General features: G+C 40.2%; 1 protein-coding gene across 2 annotated transcripts in view; it reads left to right on the plus strand.

The window, feature by feature from the left end:
• The window catches only part of LOC125297371 (interferon-induced protein 44-like), a 47,244-nt gene that overhangs the window by 4,441 nt on the left and 20,036 nt on the right, over positions 1 to 22,767 (plus strand). The window contains exons 2-8 of one of the 2 annotated variants that reach the window (XM_048247719.1): positions 17,766 to 17,826; positions 18,074 to 18,107; positions 18,280 to 18,484; positions 18,638 to 18,787; positions 18,947 to 19,145; positions 19,311 to 19,411; positions 19,697 to 19,955. In XM_048247719.1, coding sequence (XP_048103676.1) covers positions 17,772 to 17,826; positions 18,074 to 18,107; positions 18,280 to 18,484; positions 18,638 to 18,787; positions 18,947 to 19,145; positions 19,311 to 19,411; positions 19,697 to 19,918 — 966 coding nt within the window. In that variant the 5' untranslated portion in view covers positions 17,766 to 17,771 and the 3' untranslated portion in view covers positions 19,919 to 19,955. Of the gene's footprint in view, positions 1 to 17,765; positions 17,827 to 18,073; positions 18,108 to 18,279; positions 18,485 to 18,637; positions 18,788 to 18,946; positions 19,146 to 19,310; positions 19,412 to 19,696; positions 19,956 to 22,767 lie in introns of those variants that run through there. The other variant, XM_048247718.1, reaches the window with a different exon arrangement.

Raw genomic sequence — 22,767 nt, forward strand, 5'->3', positions numbered from 1 at the left:
GATAGTACAGTACCTGATAGTACATGTTATTACACAGGTTGTACCACTGTACCTAATTAGGTACATGTAGGTACACTGTAACAGCGACACATTAAAATAAAGTGTTGCCGATGAATTTCCCCAGTAGCCTACTAGAAGTGATGTTTCAGCTAGAAGTGATGGTTCATAAATTAACCCTCCAACTTTGCTGATGCACAGAACAGGTGTGCTGAGCTTTGTTTTTGGCTCTTCAAAGTGTTGTAAGTAAGGTGGTGTAAGTAGCCTACAGTATAGGCAGGTGGTGAGACAGGTCAAGAAATATGGTGCACTACTATACAGTTGATTTTCAGAAGGTGGTTTAGAGTAGTATAAATGAAATATAAATATGTGCACTGTATTACCTTATAAGAGCAGAATAAATATGGCTATGAATAACAATGTCAGTTGATATTATTTTAAATGTTGGTGACACTACATTAATAAGGAGAATAGCAATAATAAACAATAATGTGAATGCAATATCAATGGGCAATAAATGGAAATCAACAAATACTATAACATACAAACAATGACTCAGAACAGCCTAAGTGCATGGTGAACAAATATGTCTTTACACCCCTGTAGACAGGTGCATGCAAAAACACAGAAAGCAGACAAGGATTTTGTTTTTATAACACATGTAATAAGCAATGAACATTTGAAGATGTATTGTTTTGTTCTTCTGCCTGTCACATTATGAATATATACCCTGTCTTGTCTTGCACATCAGAAGCAGCAGCACTATGCTATTACATTGTTCACCGTAGGGACTAATATGAGGGAGACTGAGCTGCCAATCTCTCTTAACAGGTCCTGCACCATATCTACAAATATCTGTTCTGCTCTGCACAAACATAAGCAGGGTCTGATTTAGCGTGGCAGAGTGCTGATTGACAATAACATGGTTCCCTGCAGTGTTTGGTTGATTCCCATTGATGTTTGTGGGTTCTGTTTGACTGTACATTTTATGTGTGGCATCTCATTCCTCAGTTGTCTAACATGTTTTCTGACGGCCTCTGATTGCATTAGCAGCTGAAAGACCAACTTGTAACAAGGTCCCAATTGTGGATACACCCATTAACAGTACTTGCGACCAATGACATCCGGATCAACTACAAACTTTTGATTGATTTTCAACAATGAACAGTTAGTTCAGTGTAATATGTCCAGCTCTCTCCCCCATCTTAATAAGTCAACATTATATGATATGACCCTATTTTTACATTATAGCCTACATATGTTATAGCCTAACCCTTATCTATAGGTGACTGATGAGATTCATGTTAGCATATATTTATTGGCTGACACAATTAATATTGAGCTATTTCACTGTCGAGACACAGGCGTGCTTGGTAGCCTAGGGCTACGTAGTCATAGGCCAACATGAGACTTAAGCCCTCGTGGTCGTCATGACTTAGGTAGCCTATGTTCTTACTGTTGTGATTATCTGTAGGACATATTGTCACAATTGTAGGCTAGGCCTATATTTGATTTTCAGTAAGCTTATATATCAATGATAAAGCTTCTTTACTTTTTTGGTGTAATTATTTAGTTTTTTTTTTTTTTAATTTATGTAGGCTATTTTTTTAATGTTACATTATTATTTTGTTAATACATGGAATAAATCACCACAAACACACGCGACTGTAGCCTATTGGCTTCTTCTGTAGCCTACCCGGCTTGCGCAGCGTGGCTAACAACGCCCATAAAACAAGTGTAACCGTCGGCTCCTCGAGGCTTATTACACAGCAGCTATTAGGCCCGAGGTGCAGTGAATGGCGTCATCTGGTGGTCATACAATTCACCCGCTATTAGACCCGAAGTGCAGGAGAAGTGGATATTCAACCACGCCATCCTTCAGGTCGCAGCGACACGTAGGTGTACTTTATGTGCTGTGTCATGCTGCCATCTAGTGGTTGTGGAATATTTAACACCCATTATAGTTCTGGGAATAGATGTGCCCTCGAATAAATGTTGTACTTTGTTACAAATTATTTGGGTAATCCATCTGATAAATTGTGTTTTTCTTTTTATACTTCGTACCTTTATAAATTAAAGTGTATCATTAAGGTACCTTTTTCAATGTCATTACTCTGACATTCGACATTAGTCGACCATAAATTTGGGCAATGGGCACATTGTTAGGGGTTGACACTTTGCATAAGATTTCTCCACATTACTTGATCCAAATTCTGTGATTTTTGTTGTATAAATGTTGTACAATTATGTAGTTTCATATCAAAGTGGAATGGTGGTTTTCATAAGTCAGCGGCGTTAGTTTGAGCACATAATTGACGTTTTGTTTACATGTGTTCAATGTAAGTCAATGGGAGCCGGAAATCCATAAATAGCGGCGTCCAAAGAATCTTTTGCCGGATAGCATGACGGCGGTATGGTAGCCTAACTTTTTTTCTCTGTTCAAAACTCGGTTTACACGAAGACGATAGACTTTCTTAGAAGCTGTGAAATTTGGCCAGAAAGGAACATGTCTTCCCTCTGAAAGTTGAGACAAAATCAAACAATATTTGATAATTTAACTTGAACTGAACAGCGACAGGTTTTGGTAGGCAGTAGACTCAGCAGACGTTAAAACGGTAGCCTATGTACATAGCCATGCAGCGTCAGTCAGCATCATGTAACATAATGTTGTTAAAGTCATGAATCCAGTAACATATTATAACATAACAGCGAGAAAAGATAATAAAGATAAAGGTAAAGAGAATTCATAAACTGCTTATTTCTTACATGACTGAAGCAGTAGCCTAGGTTCAACAGTGGTGTTTGAGGTTGCTGTGTTAAGTTTTGTGTGATCGCTAAACATAGGATCAAATCAGTTTATTTTGACAGACGGGAGTTAGCCTAACTGACCTGTAGGCTATAGCACATAAGCCTATTCTGTTTTCATTTATTAGCATTTGTTGTGATTATATAATCAAATGACACTCATGATAACGTGACATAGGACAGGAGATAGGTGATTGATGTCCACAAGCACGGATTTCACGAGACAAATTAGAACAAACTGTAAAAAAAAAATCTTGCCATGTTTAAAATGCTGCACTTTTTCCCTTCATAGCCTATCTCTGGCAATTCATTTTTTTGGATGACTGTAGATAGTTGTATTTTAGCCCTACGTCTTAGAGACAGTAGGCTACACCATTAGGCCATCTTGAGAATAAAAGACTTCACAGCTGCTAATGATCATCCTCCACAACCACGAGGATAGGTAGGCTAAGCGGTCGTTCGTCAGCCTTTTGCTTCTTATTGTAAAACCAACTGTTAGGGCATACACAAGTGGTCGGCATCCCGGTCAATATTTGATATTAAAATTTCAATTTTGAAGCTATTTGTAACTATGTGTAGCCTATGCAAACCGACTGTTGTAGGCTTGCCTACCACTCTCTGCAGTGCCTTGCCTACCATTCTTACCACTCTAGTTGTAAACAAACGGTCACGACATTATGACTTAGGTGCAAAACCATAATAGGGCCTATCGTGTTGGCCTGCTCCTTTGATAGGGTCAGATTATGGAATCAAGCGAAGTCGTCTAGCTAACTTCACCGCTCTACCGGGTAGCTATAGGATACGGGCGCTAGCCTACAGTATGATCAGCAAGGGCATATTTTTGCATGGATCATAGGTAGGCCTACATGTCCATACCAATAGTTTTGGGAATGGGATATGCCAATTGTGTCTCAAACGACATTTTAGCGAAGTCATTGGTATTGTTGTTTTTCTGTGTATCGTTGTGAAGTCGTATTCATTCTGATGTATCATAAGTGTAGTTGTAAATCTCCAGTAGGCTACAACCAGGGGGTCAAGAGCTTGCAGTTTAGCTTTGGCGTGTTAGCATACGCCATTTTCAAGTAAGGCGACGCATGGATCATTTGGAACCAGCTCCGTGCACGAAAGTCCGTGTTGGGCACGAGCTCTCATGAGCGTACATGTTGGTGGGCGGGTACCTATCCAGTGGCTACAGCCAAACGTTATTCAGTGCGTATTTCTTGAGGAGCCTATGAGAAGACGTGTATATTATGATTATTTATGCATATATGACAAATAAAGAAAATTGTATTGATCTTATTTCGTTGTTGTCCCGAACAAAAATAGCCTAAACATGATTAAAGACAATAAATTACACAACAGCGGCACAAAGCCCTTGTCTCGTTACACCATGGGTCTCCAACACGTTGCTCTAAAGCTAACCATAGCCGCCCACTTTTGAGCTTACCAGAGGCTGAAGCAGTAGGCTACTACATTTAAACACAATTGTTGCCGCGAGGCATTCCAGCCTACGAATTTAATAAAAAGTAAACCATGCATAATTAAAAAATAACTCAATTTAGGCTACTTGGATACGCAACCCAGATAGCAATTACTCATTGAATCTATGTTAAATCAACATTATTTTGTCAATGTTAAAATCATTGAGTCAACGTCGCACTTAAACATTGATCCTATAACATTTTGCACCCTCTATTAATATTGAAGCAATGTTGAAATTCCAACTACAGATCAACGGAATTTCAATGGTATTTCAATTAAAATGAATATTGAAACAACGTTGAAATTACAACCAAACTAAAGATCAATGCGATTTCAATGGTATTTCAATTGATATTAAACCTCAGTAAACCACTTTTAATCTGGAAAAATATTGGGAAATTCACATCCTGCTTTATATACAGCCAGGATCAATTTGACTAGGCCTAGTATGGCTGGTTTAGGCTACACAATCGTGCATAAATAACCAGACAACTTATCAGTTTGAAAATCAAGTGCATTTATTAACTCTTCTTCATTTAGAAATTCATGTGTGTTGTGCTTCCCTGCCATCCATTCAGTATAGCATTCATAGACCACCCGTTAAGCAGTTAGCCCTCCACCATCCAGTAGCAGAGTGAAGTGGCACCTAACAGAAACAGAAGAAAAAGAGATAGACAGTGTTAGATAAATATGTTCAACTGAAGGCTACTTATAATTGAAACTTTAGAATAATCATAGAATATATATTCTATATGTTTGTTGAGTTTGCTGTCAAAATGCCAGGCTGAAGATGGTGTTAAAATAATTCAGTTTAGCAAGCTGGGTGAGCTCATTGAACATGCCGTGTTTGCTAGCAGCACCAGCCATTCGGCAGCTCTGTTCGTCCGAACACTTTTGCTGCCCAATGAAGCGGTTAATGATAGCAGTCTAGTCAGATATGACTTAAAGTTGACTTATATCAGTATTGCTAAAGTTAGCCTATTAAACTCACAAAAATATGATCACCAGGAGTTACATAAATGTTAGCTAAATCTCCACGTAAACCAGCAGCACATCTTCAGCCTATAATTTTGACAGCCTAGAAGCTAACGTTACCGGTAGGCCTAGCACTACTTCATATTTTATTATCATGAGTATAATAAACTGTAACTTACTGACAACAAAGGTAGGACCTAATTATAAATCAGACTGCCGAAAGTAGCGTTAACCTAACATTATGATGAACTGCCATAACGTAAGTTAGCCTAAACATTAATTTGACAACAGCAAGTAAATTTAGCTAGCCTAGCATTTGAATCAGTTTGTAAATCTGACAGTACAATGTACATAGACTGTAAACATGACCGAATTTAATGTAGTACACTTTTACAATAAAACATTATCGTTTGATAAATAAATGCTTGCTTACCATTAAGGTGGAGTGAACTTGACAGAGAGCTGAACACCCCCGTTGGTCTGACGAACTGTTGCTGAAAATGAACTGGACAGTTGCTGAAAATGAACTGGACAGTTCAAACGTCGTCGCGCGGTCAACTATAAATCCACTACTTTTCAATCACCACGTTAAGATTTCCCAGGCAACCACAAATCCATGACTTTTCAATATCTTTTAGTGAACTATGTATCGATGCTCTATCGATTATGGCAACATAAACTATAAACCAATGTTGTTTCAATATCTCTCTTATCGATATTCATGCACTGTCGGGTTTTTGTCAGGATTGTAATGCTGATTCAATGTCTATTTACCACTGAGATTTCAATCTCAACCAAAATGATGATTTGGATGGAAAATCAACATCATATCAATGTCACCTTGCTATCCGGTTCGAGGAACTGCAAGAGTGGGTTTGATCAGGGGCATGGAACTCGGCCTCATCCAAGGATTCCAACGGTACCTCATTTATGAAAATCGGGCACACGGATCAAAAGTTATCTGCATTAACGCAACATCCAATAAGCTAAAACGCATAAATAACGTGGTTGCTATGCTGGTTGCTATGGTGGTAAGCTAGGTTGACATTACAGGGGTGGTTTCTAGGTTGTTGCTAGGGTAATTAGTTAGTTGCTAGTAAGCCATCTTAAGCTGACTGCATAAAGTGATTATTTTTAATAGATACATTTTCAAACCAGAACTGTGTATAGGTCATGGTTAAAAGCGTATCAGAATCTCAGAAATAATCACGTAATGCAGCCAGTTTAAGATTTTTTAAGAAGTCAGATTTTTTAAAGGCAATCAAATTTCTGCTGACTCTCTTCTGGCTGCGGTTAAAGGCCAGCGCCTCCTGAGAGGCCTGAAGGGTCACTTCTGAGGTTGTTGGCTGCTGGAACCGAAAAATGGACTGCATTTTCTTAAAAGACAATGTGACTGAATGTGACTGAAGTGCGGGCAAAGTTTGCACAGAAATGTACGATTTTTCCCACCCTCATCGACCTTGTCATAAAACTTGTTTAAATGATCACACAACGCCTCCTTGCTGCTTTGTCGTCTACATCAGCCTCTCTCAAACTTCTTTGACCTGAGGCCCAGTCAAAGCATACTTTGGGGTCATAGGGCCCACCTACATGAACCCACCCCCCCATCAAATTGTAATGATATCACATACTATATTGCCTACATGCACTTCAAAACAGTCAATGTTTAAAGTGCTAAGATTGTTCACAAAAGTTTGTGAAAGCATGCACATCAGAGTACTGCTTTATTAATGTAAAATATAATTAGGCCTACACTAGTTTCATTGTTTTTGCATTGTTGCATGATTGATATGCTATTTAATTACATTTCATTTGAATGCCTGAATGTAAGAATTCAGGAAACACAATACCAGCTTTTAACAGATCTGCTGTTTACTAGTTTATGTAAATCACATAACACATGAACTGTTTACATACTACTGATAGCCCATTACTGTACACAATAATGTGCCCATTCATTAACATATATTAAACATCAGGCGTCTTGTTTAAACATTTAAACCATATTTGCACTTCGAATGCACTTCGTGAATTGCCTCCCAAATTGTTCCATTCTTCCTATGTCACTAAAGTCCTACTGTATTTTATATCAATTTCAATATTTGACATCTGCACATAAGGTCTACTCATCTAGACAAATTAACGGACAGAGCCTTCTGATAAGGCTGATTATTGCATCTGCAGTGATGTATCTGACTTGACTACATCTGTTGCTGTTGTGAAATGCCACAGTTACCATAAAGCCTTAACCTTTACATCCACTGACATCTAAACATCCAGTTTGTTGAGGACATTTGACACGTGTTGCCTGCAGTTAAGGGTGCTAGGAGAAGAACATTACAATGTTTACCTAGAGTCCATCTCTTCAATAAACCTTATGATGTGATATTATACCATGTTTATTTTCTTCCTGTGTTGTACTAGATACATTGTGAAACTAACATGTCTACAGCTAAACACACCATTAACAGTGCAGGGATTTTATCAGAGTGGTAAGATGTTACTATACACAATATGTACCTTGTGGAGTTGTGAATATTTTAACGTTGACACTTCAGCGGTGGAGGTGGGCTAGTGTATCATATGTGGCACCGTTGTGTCCACAGATCTGTGATGTAGCATCTGACTTGATTACATCTACGTCTTTGGGCATGTTATAAATCGCCAGAATCATGTCTAATGCATGCACATTTTAATGCATGTTTTTCTGAATTTCGGAGGTCTTGTTATGAAAGCTGTTTCCCAATCATTCATATGGGAAAAGGTTCTTACACTTTCAACATAAAGTTTGTATATTTACACTTCGAATTTCGTTACAGCATTTATATCACTGCTACTGGCCTTGTCGTAAGTTTTTAGAGGGGGTGGTATTTTTAGGTGAAGCTGGACTAAGTTAGCTTTACTGAACTCAACTCGTGTTTTTTCTGGAGCTGCGTCCGTACTTGCTGTAAGTTTTACACTTACGTAGCATAATGAGGGTCTCTACATGTAAACCGAAGCATTGAGAACGTTGTAAGTGTACAGGCAATTTATTAAAAAGTTTTACACTTACGGTAGCATAATGAGGGTCTCTACATGTAAACCGAAGCATTGAGAACGTTGTAAGTGTACAGGCAATTTATTAACAAGAAACACACCCGCCATCTCTTCCGTGTATATCCTGTTGCGTTCAGTTCTCATTCTCAGTTTCACGCGAGATTTACCCAGAGAGTTCTGTTCCCAAGATGGCGCCCGTCTGTATATGTGAACGAGACGTGAAGGGTACTGTTTTTCTTTTTAATAAACTGCCTGTAGACTTACACAGTTCTCAATGCTTCGGTTTACATGTAGATACCCTCATTATGCTCACGGTGTAAGTGTGTTGCTATTTGGAGCCTTGGTAGCGATTTATTTTTTACTCACGTTTAGTTCAAGCATGTTGTTTTGGTGGGTCAGGTGACGAGCCGTCGAATCACAGCACAGCACCCAGAATGCATTGCAACACACCGTCTTGAAGGGACTCATCGTTAGGTCGGCTTTAAATAGCATACAGAACCTATAGTAATTTAACGTTGTCTGTAAGCTCCACAGATCGTGGCAAGACAATTGAATTGATTGTGGACTTCTTGCCGGGCAATGATGAGTAACTTGAATGGTAGTGCTGCGTGGATGTGCATAATATCTGTATGAAAGTGTGTTTCTCTATGTAATAATCTATACAACTGTACACATGATTAAGTTTGAATAAAGCTAGCTGGGCATAGGACTGGGCTGAACGGATTGGGAAAATACTTTTATTTATTTTTTTAATGACCTATACGAACATGGTTTGGCTTTAAAAAAAAGATTTTTTTTTACATTACCTTTACACTTAGTGCTGGCAAGGCATTGAACTGGGCTTCATTCATTCGAGGATTCCAACGGTACCTCATTCATGAAAATCGGACATACTGGTCAAAAGTTACATGCACACACCTTCATTATACACAGACAGCCCAGCCCAGCCCAGCCCATTAGACATTGCCAGGTGGCTTAGAACTCTTCCAGGTGCAAGCTTAAACAATCAGAGCTGTGATGTCACAATCGGAATTAGAATCCTTGAACATTCCGCCATTCATTTCAATGGGGCCCCAAACTAAAAAGCGGGAATACAGCGAAAACGACAAGGGCCAGCGACACGAAAGCAACAAGCAAGTTACACCGGTTCGGGCCTGAATTTTTGGAGTTCGAACCGCGTCGATAGCTCAAACGGTCTAGGAGCAGTAGTTCGGCCAAAAAGTGGGTGAACGGGAATAATAAATAAAGAAATAAAGAAAACTTCGCCATGCTGTGGTCTTGCTGGATCAAACCCACTAATAAAGAAATAAAGAAAACTTAAGAAGAACAATAGTGGTCGTGCTGGATCAAACCCACTAATTAAACCCCATACCAAAACCGAAAATCATCTGCTTTTGATAGCCTGGTATGGCGCTCCAAACGAAACGGATGTCTCACAATAAAACGCACAATGTAAGAAATAAAGGTCTGCCTCGAATAAGCCTGCCCCAAATAAATACCTGTGTTATGCACAGCCTAAGTAAATAGCAGACCCCGGACATAATTTAGGATTTACAGAAATTATGCAATCATACGATGTTGGACACCTGGCGATGCTCTGGCCATCTACTGTGCCTCTGACACCGCTGCCTCATTTGGATGGTAACTCGACAGGTGAGCTTGAAGATTGGATGTCGTGGATGCGTAAGTAAACTGTTTTTTGCAGAGTCCGCAGACTACATTCTCTGCATTATTTCCAGCTTTCGAACTTGGCGCATGGTCAGAGCCGACTGGCGCTGGATCCGAACCCCAGTGTTCAGTATGGCGTTGACTATGAATTGGCCAGATTTACTAGCCTAGCCTCCACCATTCATTTGTATGGAGGGCGGGACTTAGTCACTCTCCAGTTATATATAATACCTCCATGGCTTCAACCACTTTAGATATGCTGTCATTTGATTGGCTGAAACCGAAGGGGATTTATCTGACGCTCACGTTAAAGTGTCAAAGCAATATGGAAAGCCAACTAGGTTTGCTGCAATGCCTACTGCCAGCCAGCAATTAATGTGTGTGTTCCAAAAGCATACATTTGACATTTTGCAGTGTGGGCTCCATGGTGGGGCCGTGCATAGATATTGTGCCTTACTTTAACTTATCAAATGTAATATGCTATATGCATTAGCCTATGTGTTCATAACTGCTGGCTGGCAGTAGACATTGCCATAGACCAGGCAGTGGACTAGTAGCATTATGTTAACTATTAGTAGGCTAGTGTCACAAACACCTTGGCTCAAAGGGTAGGGACATAGGGAGACTGACACCGTTGGTTAACGTTTAAATAATAATCTTAATTTATTTACAAATATTTATAAAAGTCAGTAAGTGAGAAGCGACACAAAGAGAAAATAAAGTGTCATGCACGTCAGCAAAGTGTATGTGTAGTGCATAAAGAAAAGGCAATCGGGAATCGCTGCAGCCAGCCCTCCACAGCGTCAGGCCAGAGCAGAACCGAGAACTAGAGGTGGGTCGGTTGCGAACGAACTAGTTCGTTCGAACGGGTCTTTAAAATGAACGACCTGAACTGGTTTGCCTTTCCAGTTCTTGTTTGTTCTTTTCGTTAAATTCAGCTGAATCACACTGACCTAGTGCTGCTGCTGTGAATGCCTATGGCCCAGCTTCCTAAGGCGAGAGCCAAACCAATCGTATGCTGTTGTCTGTATTGTTTCTAAAACGTTCTCATCGAATTACAGTGGGCAGTGCTTCGACTTGGCCAGCTTCACTCGCGGTCCGCGCGTGGGATCACGCGGTATCACGCGACTTTAATTTGTATTTTTCCAGTGAGACGCTGCAACAACCCAAACAACCGGTAGATGGCTCAAGTGAGCAGGGTGTCTCGTAAAACCATACCATTTTTTAGCCGGGCGTTCTATGGGCTGCCATAGACTCCAATGGCGGATGTATATTAATAATAATAATAGGAAAGCTAGTAACTCAATGGGTAGCCAGCTTAGCTGACCCCCTAACTAGTAACTCAATAGGTGCCTTCGCAGCTTCGCTGCTAGGCCCCCAATAATAGGAAAAGCTAGTAACTCAATGGGTTCCTTTGCAGCTTCGCTGCTAGGCCCCCAACAAGATAAAAAGTCTTTTAAGTTCTAACACTTCATTTTTAGGATCAAGGAAGCTACTGACATGATTTCCAAACAAACCTGATGTTGGCCATTTTGAAATCCAATATGGCAGATACCAAAATGTGAAAATATAGACCATCTCTATTGCTATTCATGATAGAAATAACAGTCAAAAACAATTTCAAAGTTTGAAAAGTAATTTTATCACATGACAACCTCAAAGATATACAAGGCATCAAGTATAATCTGGTAAGATTCCAATATGGCCACCATGTGTAAGAAAATGAGGCAATTATTCTATATTTTGGTTAATGGAAGTAACTACCTACATCTTCAATACATTCTTATTCTACCTTCTCTTTATGTAAAACACTGGTTTTATACTCTATACATTATGTACCTAGAACTTTCCTCAGCTAGAATTAACCATGCAAAGCCTTCCACTATCAATAATTGGCATTGCCATGATTAAAGAGTTGCTTTGCTTCTTTTCTTTTTTTCTTTTTTTTCTCTTTTTCTTTCAATCCTTTTCTATAATGTGTGTGTGTGTGTGTGTGTTTATTTTGTATGATTGCTTCAAACATGTATTTGTACTCTGACTAATGCTGATCCATGTGTTGGTAAGGGATTGGATGGGTGGGGGGGGTTAAGGGAAAATATGACCATAATTGACAAATGCTGTGTATACTTCCTATGTTGAAAAATCAATAAACATTGCATTACAAAAAAAATAAATATGAAAACCAGTAACGTTAGGCTAGTCTGTCACAGCTAACTTCAAGCAGAGCTTACACGCGCAGAAATTAAAGAATCCCTATGCAGGTCTGGTTATTCCTTCGCTGTTTCTGGGTTTTCGCCTGATTTGGGCTCGCATTTTTCACGACATAGCTCCCCCTGCAGCTTCAGTAGCAAGTGACTGCTACGCTAAACCCCCACTAGCTAGCGAGCTAGCCATAAAGAAACCAAGCTAAACACATACAAGGCTCACAATAAAACGGTCGAGCAAACACATTGTTCAAGAGACTATCAAACCACATTACAAAAACGAAGTTCACCCAAGGGTAGACTACTTACAATTTCAACAGCAACAAAGCCAAGTCGGAGTCTGTTTTGCAGTCTTCTTAGAAACTACAATCTGACTACATTTTCGAGGCGCGATTGGATACTTCCGCTGAGTTACATCCGGATGTGTTCGGACCGCGACCAGAAAGTTGCATATTCGGGTTTTCCGCGGAGAAGCACAGCGGATCTATACGAATTGCGTGGGTCTCATTTTCAGGCCCAAAAAAACAGAATTACGTTTAAGAACGGAAAAATCACACCCCTGAAAATGATTGTGTGAGGGCCAGTGTTGATGTTGTGGCAGCCCGCCACAGATTAGTCAATGTATGGGAAACACTGAGACTGGCATTGATCATCTAGTCTGAACACAATCATGAGATGCACACAATCAGTTGCTACAGTGGGTCCCCGTTAAGTTTGGACGGGTTCCTTCAGGAATCACGATCCCCATTTTCTCAGCAGAAATGGCACAAACTGCAGTTGACACAAACAACCACAAGGTGTCACTTTGGAGTTCTGCCACTACTATTTTTGATGCGACTTGACTTACTGCTTCCATGATGCAGTTTCAAGTCAGTAGAACAATCGAAAAGCTGAGCCATTACCAAACATATATGATAATACAATAAGCGTGAGTTTATATATCTTATACCCTATTTGTCCGCGGTTACTTATAGATTTGATAGTATTAACGATAAAGCATAAGAGACTTTCAGCGGGGGCACGGAAACTTAATTTGATCCACGGTAGTTTAAGCACACTTGAAAACCTTCTAATATGAAAATGTAGATGCAATTGTTGTAAGATGGTGCAGCTCCTTTAAGAAAGCACCGTGCAAAAAAAGTAGGCGTGCTGGGCGAGTCATATTCAAAATGCAAAAAAATAACACCGCCAGATAAAACTAATTATCCTCATTCATTGCAACTTGGCATGCCTGCTTGCCGGCGTTTAAACAAAATATATCAAAGCACCTTTGCGTTTTGAATGTAAACGAAAAATGTTTAAACAGCTGGACAAATGATTTAGCTAATTGATTATAGCCTGTACACCAGCAATTGTTGAACATTTGGAAAAAGATAAACTCAGCTGTTGCCACAGTCACAGGCAATGTAGAAACAACATGAGAGCAGTACACACTTCCCGAATGTGGATGTTACACTGTCATAATCTACCACCAGCCTTTTGGCAAGTTGAAAAATAGATGACTTCTGTGAAATCTCTGCTTTAAAGCAAGACCTAAATGAGAGGAGTTGTGTTGGGAATGTCGGTTGCAATGTCCATGCTATAATGGTCTGACAAGCGTACTGCCTTTTCAAGCAGTTCATCATCACCTGCGAGTTGAAGGATCATGGGGCGTAAAGACTCAAACACATAACAAGTTTCCGCATGCTTGCACATCTTTGGGAGAGCTGACTGATTATGATGTCAGAGTTGCATTAAATACCTGCACTTTGAAGTATCTCTCTGCATCGGTTAAGCGTTCATCTTCGATGGTTAGATCAAAGTGGCGCTTCACTCTTCACATTTTCAAATGTACTCTGAACCCCATTTATTTGCGAGTGTCTGCTGTAGCCTTGGCCTGGTCAAAGGCAGGTAGTCAGAAAAGGTCCGGTATAGAATTTTCCAGCAATTGCATTTGCGGAGGTCACAGGCCCTGGTGTGACTGGCTGCACCTACTAGCCTAGTTACACCACTCGTGGGCGCTAATGTGTCTACTGTAAATCAGTGTTTCTCAAAGTGTGGTCGGGGGCCACTGGTGCAGCTATCCCAAGTGGTGCAGTTGTTTGCAATATTGAACCAACTTGTATGTAAATCCAAACAGTTCTGCAACACTGTGTAAGGCCAGTTTAAATCATATGAGTCCTCTGACACAATAAGCAAGGTGCCAAGATAATAAGCAAGGTTGTTGTGAGTATGTCTATTGTGTAATATACTGTTGTAGGTCTACTGTTTTTATTTTTTACTAGGTGGTAAAGTTTCTATTTATTGGTTAAGTGGTCCTTTCTGAAAAGTTTGAAAACACTGCTGTAAATCATTCATGTGTGAAAGTCATTAGGCTGGAAGCGCTAATGTGTCTAAGCTCATTAGTCTACTTTCAATAGGCCTACTGTACAGCCTGAGAGGGGAACATAACCTATAGCCTAGGCTACTGTAGAGTAGGCCTACAGTAGGCTACTGTAGGCTAAACAATCAGTTGTGAAAGTCTGTAGCGAAAGTTTCCTAATGGAAGCTAGCGTGTCTATTGAGCTCATTAGCCTACTTTCAATAGGCCTACTGTACAGCCTGAGAGGGGGAACATAGCCTACTGTAGAGTAAACAATCAGTTTACTTAGTTACATTTGTTTAGTTAAATCCAGTTTTCTACTCTATCTCCATGATTTGCTTAGCCTATAGAAAGGCGAAGTGGGAAAGTGCTTCAAAGCGTATTTATTGAAATAATGAACAACATTCTACATTCTACAGTCTAAATTTAAAGCACATTGAATCCCTGGGAAGATCTGCGTGTTGTGCGGAGGAATTCGTTGATCTTATTGATGCAGTCCTTCAGTTCCTCCTCCCCATAGCAGGGAACTTTCGTTGTAGTGTTGAGACCACAAAGTTTTTTCACATTTTGCGGCAGTGCTGCAGCTTGCCCCGGCTCCATCCCAGTTGGTGGTTTTGCTCCAGGCTTTATAGTGTTCCTCTGTGACGATGGACCTGAAGAGCAGGCATCCGTATCTGCCCACTTGGCGGTAGCTCTGTTGGTGAATCTTAAGCGTGGTCTTGGGACCAACATCACACATTCAACCAGTGAGAAAAGGCAGTCCGGGCTCTTGGCTGGCACTTTGGGAAGCCCAGATTTATCCCAATGACCGGAAAAAACAAAAACAAAAGAATGGAAGACTGCTGGTGAAAAGTTTGATGATGTTCTCTTCAAGAGCCAAGAATGGCTGAAGACAAACTTTAGGGGCATGGCAAAACCTAGAGTTAAGCACCCAGTCAAACTGCACGTCTGGGGTGGAATTTGGCGTTGTGGCCGGGCCCTCCTCATTTTGATGGTATTATGGATCAACAGTTTTTCAGCGGAAGAGATCATCAAAAAGTTGCGGTCCATACTTGAGAAGCGTTTCCTCATGTCTACACATAGATTCTTCCAAGACAATGATCCAAAACACACGCTACCAGTGTCAGAGCCTGCATTCAGAGTGGGGGGGATCAACTGGGTGCCAACACCAGCAGAGTCGCGGATCTGAACCCCATAGAGTTAGTCTGGGCCCGATGAAGCGATATATTCACACATTGTATTCTGCAGTCTCTACCGTGGGGCTAATGTGTCTAGGCCTACTGTAAATCATTCAAAATGTGTGAAAGTCATTAGGCTGGAAGCGTGTCTACTGTCAGTGACTAATCAGCGGCGGGTTCTGTGTTGTAGGCTATGCATTTTTCCGACACTTGGCTGCAAGCTCCCCTCCCCCACCCCTTCTTTCACAAGCAGTGCAGCTTTCTGAAGCGGTGCCTTTTTGAAGCTAATGTAACAAATACCACCAATATTGTTTGTGTGGCAATAGAAGTATCAGGTTTTGCGCCAAGTAGCCTAAATATATAAAATAAATTAAGGACATACAATCCTTAGCATTGAAAAAAAGCTTAATGTAGCTTAATGTCCCAAACAACAAAGTCGTTTTATCGCTCATTATAAAGAAAGTTTAGCGTGTCCCAAAACAGCTGTCAATTAATCACCAAGCGTCAAGAGGGTTGAGTCTGAATGACACGAGTTTTAGACACTGAGTTTTTAAAGTTAAGAAATATTTTCGTAAATAAAATGGTCATTTAACCAATAAAGGCTGAAAAAATGTACAATAAAACTGTAGGCTATACAGTACATGCAACCCAGCAGAAGACTATTATAGGCTATTGGCAAATCATTGAGCATCATTCACACATTGTATTCTGCACAGTCTCTACATTGGGCGTTAATGTGTCTAGGCCTACTGTAAATCATTCAAAATGTGTGAAAGTCATTAGGCTGGAGGCGTGTCTACTGTCAGTGACTAATCGCGGCGGGTTCTGTGTTGTAGGCTATGCATTTTTCCGACACTTGGCTGCAAGCTCCCCTCCCCCCCCTTCTTTCACAAACAGTGCAGCTTTCTGAAGCGGTGCCTTTTGAAGCTAATGTAACAAATACCACCAATATTGTTGTGTGGCAATAAAAGTATCAGGGTTTGCGCCAAGTAGCCTAAATAGGCCTATATAAATAAATTAAGGACATACAATCCTTAAAAAACGCGTAGCCTACATGTAGATTAATGTCCCAAAGCGTCAACAAATTAGTTTCAGCTCATTATATATGGATTTCTATGAAGCATGCGAAAACATCGTCGCGCAACCAAGAGGCAGAAAGCACCATAGAACAGCATAGAGCAATGCAAAGAGCAAAAGAATAAAATGAGTTTTGTGCTGACAACTGCACCAATCGAAATCCACGATGGTTAGAGAATGTTAAATATGTTCTATATCCCTAGCGGAATGCATGTCTTAGCCAAAAAAAATGACAAAATACGATGTTATGTTAAATAATGCAAATGAGCGGCACACTTTGAAATATAGTGAGGAAATGAGATGTTATCATCATTGAGACAACAGGGGTATACAATAAAAATCCGATTGTAGCTTACAGCAGCCGACTATTTAGGTTAAGTTTATAGCGTTGTGGGATGGCCACCAGCGTCTTCTGCCCCGGCTCGCGGCAGTCTTGAGTGACGGATTCGTTTTCCTTTGTCATATGAATGCTGTCATTTTGTTAACTTTACTGTTAAAGGAGATGCTGTAGGCAAAGGCTATATTTCAACCTCGTTAGTGTCAGAACTATTCACAAGGTTTTGGGGCAGCATTTTTATGTTCTGTTAGCAAGCGAACTTCTCATGACTACCGACAAAGTAGCCTACTGCCAGCTGTGAAGCTCTCATTTTAAAACATTACTGAGAGACAGGCACTATACAATCAAGAAATCTTGCCACTGAATCCAAAACTATGTTTAACATTATGTACAAAGCTTAGGCTACAGTGGATAAGCATGTTGCAGGGGCTGCTAAAACAGAGAAACACACTGAAAACTTCGGCCAATCACAGCCCTTGCTGTCCGAATCGCCCGCCCAGTTCGACCGTTGAGCGCCACAGCGGACTATGCCCCAAAGCCGGCTGCAGTTGTACTTACATGTCACCCAGCTCGTGAATCACCATTATCGTGAATGAAGTGTCAATTTTTTAGCAGGGGACCCTCTGTATAGACACACAATTAATTCTGTATTTGTATTCTGGCAGGAAAAAATGGGATCTTGGTTTTCCAAAAAATCAAGGGATCCACCTGATTCATTTGATTCATGTAAGTCTCCTTCCAGACAATAAATGTATTTGTCATGTCTTGGTGTCATGGGTACGCTGGCGACTACGCCGTTCCATTCAGCATCTTTTGTTATGTCAATGTATGCTTTTGGTTGCACTCTGTGCTTGTTAAATGCGCTATACAAATAAAACTGACTGGACTTGACTTGACCAACACATACATGTACATACATGTTTGTACACAACACAAACCATATTCCATCTGATTGGTCTTCTGTTTATTTCAGTGATGGAAACTGGCTGGTGTGACATCCCCTGGAGGCAAGTGCTGTATTATAATCTGTCAATTAAATTGTGATAGTAAATGCGTTTGTGAGTTTGTTGAGAAACTTACATTGAGAAATTAACTAATATTTTCTGCAGCACTCATCATTATTATTATTATTACAGTTGATTTTAATTTACAAATATTTTTTTATTTATATGGTCAAAGCCGTGATACACTTGAGAAGCCGAAGGAAACTTTGAGAGCGCTTCAACCTAAGCACCCTGATGTAGAGCATCTCCGAATCCTTGTGATTGGCCCTGTCGGAGCTGGAAAATCCAGCTTCATCCATTCTATAGACAGCATCTTCCAGAACAAGATAATGAATGCATCTTACAGAGTGGCTACTGATCAAAGAAGCTTCACTAACACAGTGAGACAGTTTCTGTGTTCACTATACATCATTGAGTATATGCATTCAATAGTGTTGTGATGCAATACTTTAGTTAAAGATGGTTAGTACCAAAATATACGACTACCCTGCAAGGCTATTATAATTGTATCCAATGTGCTTCTTTATGTTTAGTTCACAACCTACACATTTCAAGATGAAAGTGGAAATCGTCTACCATTTGTCATCGGTGATGTCATGGGCCTGGAAAATGAAGACGATTCTGGAGCCAATACCGAAGACATTGTCAATGCTTTAAAAGGTCACATCAAAGAGAATTACACGGTACAACTTCAAAAACACACAAAGACAGACTGCCATAAATGTACAGTACATTAACAGGCATTTTAATGACTCTCTCTCTCTCTCTCTCTCTATCTCTCTCACTCATTCACTCACTCACTCACTCACTGACTCTCTCACACTCTCTACCTCCCTCTGTAGTTTAATTCTGTAAAGGCATGCTCAGTGAATGACCCAGGATATAACAGCAACCCAACTCTGAACGACAAGGTTCACTGCTTAGTGTTCGTCATTCCAATAGACAACTTCGCCAATCATGCAAAAGAGAGAGCAACTGTCCTTATGCACGATAACCTCATCAGGAAGATGCAACACATCAGACGAAAAGCCCGCGATTTGAGTGAGAAGCTAATATGATCATTAATTAAAATATATAATTGATTAAGATTTGATTTAATTATGATGAAATGTTATCCAGTGTGTCATTGCATATGTGTTGAATTAGTATTTACCCTGTTTTTACAGTGTCTACTATGTTGTATGAGTTATTATTATTTTAATACAGGGATCCGTCAAGTGATTATCTTGACAAAAGTGGACTTGGATTGCCATCATGTGACAGAGGGCATCAGAAATGTCTACAGGAGTAAGAACATCCATCAAAAGGTGAATTATTTAAGGGATTTACGATAACAATAATCTATGAATCCATTCATTGATTAGTCTAATATATTATTTCTCACCACTGCTTTTTCACTGCCATATAGTTAAATAAATTCCAAGGAGTTGGTCTTTGTATTTTTAAATGAAATATGTCTTTTTCATGAAAATGTATGCTTGAGTTACAAAGCAATAATCTGAGGGCAGATAAATCATTTTGTAAGATAACTGAAAGAGTGTGTGTGTGTGTGTGTGTGTGTGTGTGTGTGTGTGTGTGTGTGTGTGTGTTAGGCGGAAGCATGTAGCAAAGCCTTGGGAATCCCAAAAAGCGACATCTTCCTAGTGTGCAACTACCACAATGACAAACAGCTCAACTCTGATAAGGATGAAGTGCTGCTATTTACACTGACACAGATCCTGAACTACGCCAATGAGTTTGTGGAGGACAGGAGGAAAAGCATGGATACTGACATTACTTTTGCAGGGAGGGGAAAAAACAGTGATCCACGCTAGGGGTGTAACGGTTCATGTATTCGTATTGAACCGAAACGGTACGGGCATCACGGTTCGGTGCATGAATTTACACGGAGAATACACGGTATAAAATACATAAAACTGGGTAATTAGCGGATTAATTACTGTCATCGCTTAATTACTGTTAAGTAGCGAGAGTTACGGGGAGTTCTTTAGTTTACACCTAACGCTAATCTGCAGCCTCGCCTTAGCTCTGAAGCTCTGATTGGTGCCTATGTTTTTTTTTTTGTCAGGTCGTCGGTCGAGTCCGTCAGTCATTAGCAGCACTAAGGTTAGACCTGCAAGAGTTAGAGGATCCGCTGGTCTCTTTAAGATCGCAAGTTTGAGAACTTCAGTTACAGTAACGTTAGTACAGGCGAAAGAGTGGTGGATAAGATGAAACTGTGTGTCGGCGTTGTTCAGCATTGGGTATGTGAGTGGAAAAAATGCTACACATATTCGAAGCCATCACCCAGATGATGTAGGCTACCAATCACTGAAACGGGGGGAAAAAACCTTCCCCTGCGCTTCAGCAGCCTTTGGATACACATACAAATAGGGCCAAAACCTATGGCTTAAATTACTGATTTCGTAATGACAGAAAGTTATGTAAATCGAGTGGTAATTACCTTTATGTTGGGGTAACTTGTAACTTCTCACATGAGGAGCTGGTAGTGTTAAGTGCATAGACAGTAAAATAAAGTGACAACGCTAACTAGGCTAATAAACAAACCATGCTACGGTGAGTTAACGTCAAAGGGCAAAGTCACGTGACTTCTAGTTGTAGTCTGTTTATGAAATGAAAGGAGCAATTTCGGTTTTTTTAAAAAGGCAAAATAGTGTGATATTTTCACAATTAGTAGGCTAGATTATTACTTTACACACAATGAAAAATATTGAGGCAAATTGTAGACCCTTCCATATACAACTAAACACAGATGTTGAAGGTCTTGCTTAAGTGGATTTTAAAAATCATTTTCTATGTAATTTGCACTTTCAGAAATAAGAGAAGCTGTAGGCCTATTTTCAGTTTTATAGCTGATTGTCTTATTTTGTTTACAAGTTACAGATGGAGTCTGGGCACTTATTGTACTGTTTAGCCTACACAGGGCCGGTTCTAGCCCTTTGGTTGCCCTAGGCGAGATTGAGTTTTGCACCCCGGAGTCTTAAGACAAATTACAGGCCTTTAGGGGCCCAACACATTTGTTGCCCTAGGCAATTGCCTAGCTCGCCTATAGCAATCGCCGGCCCTGAGCCTACATCTTACACACTTCAGGCTGTTGCAGATAGCTCAGGGAAGAGACTGTATGACACTAGGTGGTACAGCCTGAGACATGTACAAAAAAAAATGCTTTCTGCATTTTTGTTTTGCTTTTCCCTCCATTGTACCGAACTCGTACCGAACCGTGATGTCCGAACCGAGGTATGAACCGAACCGTGACTTCTGTGTACCGTTACACCCCTAATCCACACTAATCGCTGTAGAGTGTGGGAGATATCTTTGTACCTCCTGCACTTGATTTCCTCTTTGCTATTTTAAAATAAAAAACAATTGTTCACAAAAAAAAGCCCTATGCAGGTCTGGTTATTCCTTCGCTGTTTCTGTGTTTTTGCCGGATTTGGGCTCGCATTTTTCACGACATAGCTCCACCTGCAGCTTCGGTAGCAAGTGACTGCTACGCTTAACCCCCACTAGCTAGCAAGCTATCCATCAAGAAACCAAGCTAAACACATACAGGGCTTACAATAAAATGGTCAAGCAAATACATTGTTCAAGAGACTATCAAACCACATTACAAAAACGAAGTTCACCCAAGGGTAGACTACTTACAATTTCAACAGCAACAAAGCCAAGTCGGCGTCCATTTTGCAGTCTTCTTAGAAACTACAATCTGACAACAGTTTTCGAGGCGCGATTGGATACTTCCGCTGAGTCACATCCGGATTTACCTGGACCGGGTTCAGAAAGTTGCATATTCGTTTTTTCCGCGGAGAAGCGATAGGGGGAGACGAAGCACCCACCAAACAACCCAGAACGTGTTGTAGAACCATCAGAATGACTCTTAACCTGCATAATCATTTTAGCTCAAATTATTGCATAGGGCTTCTTTAACTCATTGGCTACTAACCAAGCTCTGTTTTCTCTGACACTCTTCATTACACCAACATGAACTTTGAATTTGCTACACACGACCCCATCCCTTTCAGGGAAAGAATTGAATGGAAACCTACATCTGCATCAACGTGGGGAGCGAAAAGGGCTTATACTAATCCAATTCAATCATTTATTGTAAAAAGAGTTTCAGAGACATGTCTGAAATACACTCCTTTGTTCAGTACATTTGGGAGAGTTATTAAAAAGTGTACAAAGGTACATTTGTATGCATAACCAACCCCCACCTCTCCCCCAACACACACACCCACATTTTTTTTTTCTTAAAAAAACCATAAAAGTGTCTACATTGTATATTCCGTATGTCACCCCATCTGGATGATATAGTTCACACTGCTTTGAATACTCATTCAATATCATTATAGAGTCTAACTACGCTTGGAGGCGCTTGGTCCTGGCAGGGGGTATGTGAGAGTAGCACTGTTTCTTAGTTGCCTACCAGTATGATGTAGTCTGGTTGTGTAGTGGGTGTAATGATCAGATAAAATACAGTCCCTCCAGGATTTTGAGGTTTTTTTGAGATTGTTGATGCTTGGTTTCGCGACAACTTTTCTAAAAAATTGCAATGGAAGTTGCGGTGTTTTTAGCCATTTGTTGCGAAGAAAATGTGGGAGGAATTGAAAATTGCAATTTTTTTTAAATTTTTTTTATTGAGGGCAACTAAGGTTAGTAAGAC

This window comes from Alosa alosa, chromosome 7 (assembly GCF_017589495.1).
Source record: "Alosa alosa isolate M-15738 ecotype Scorff River chromosome 7, AALO_Geno_1.1, whole genome shotgun sequence".
In the NCBI taxonomy this organism is placed as follows: domain Eukaryota; kingdom Metazoa; phylum Chordata; class Actinopteri; order Clupeiformes; family Clupeidae; genus Alosa; species Alosa alosa.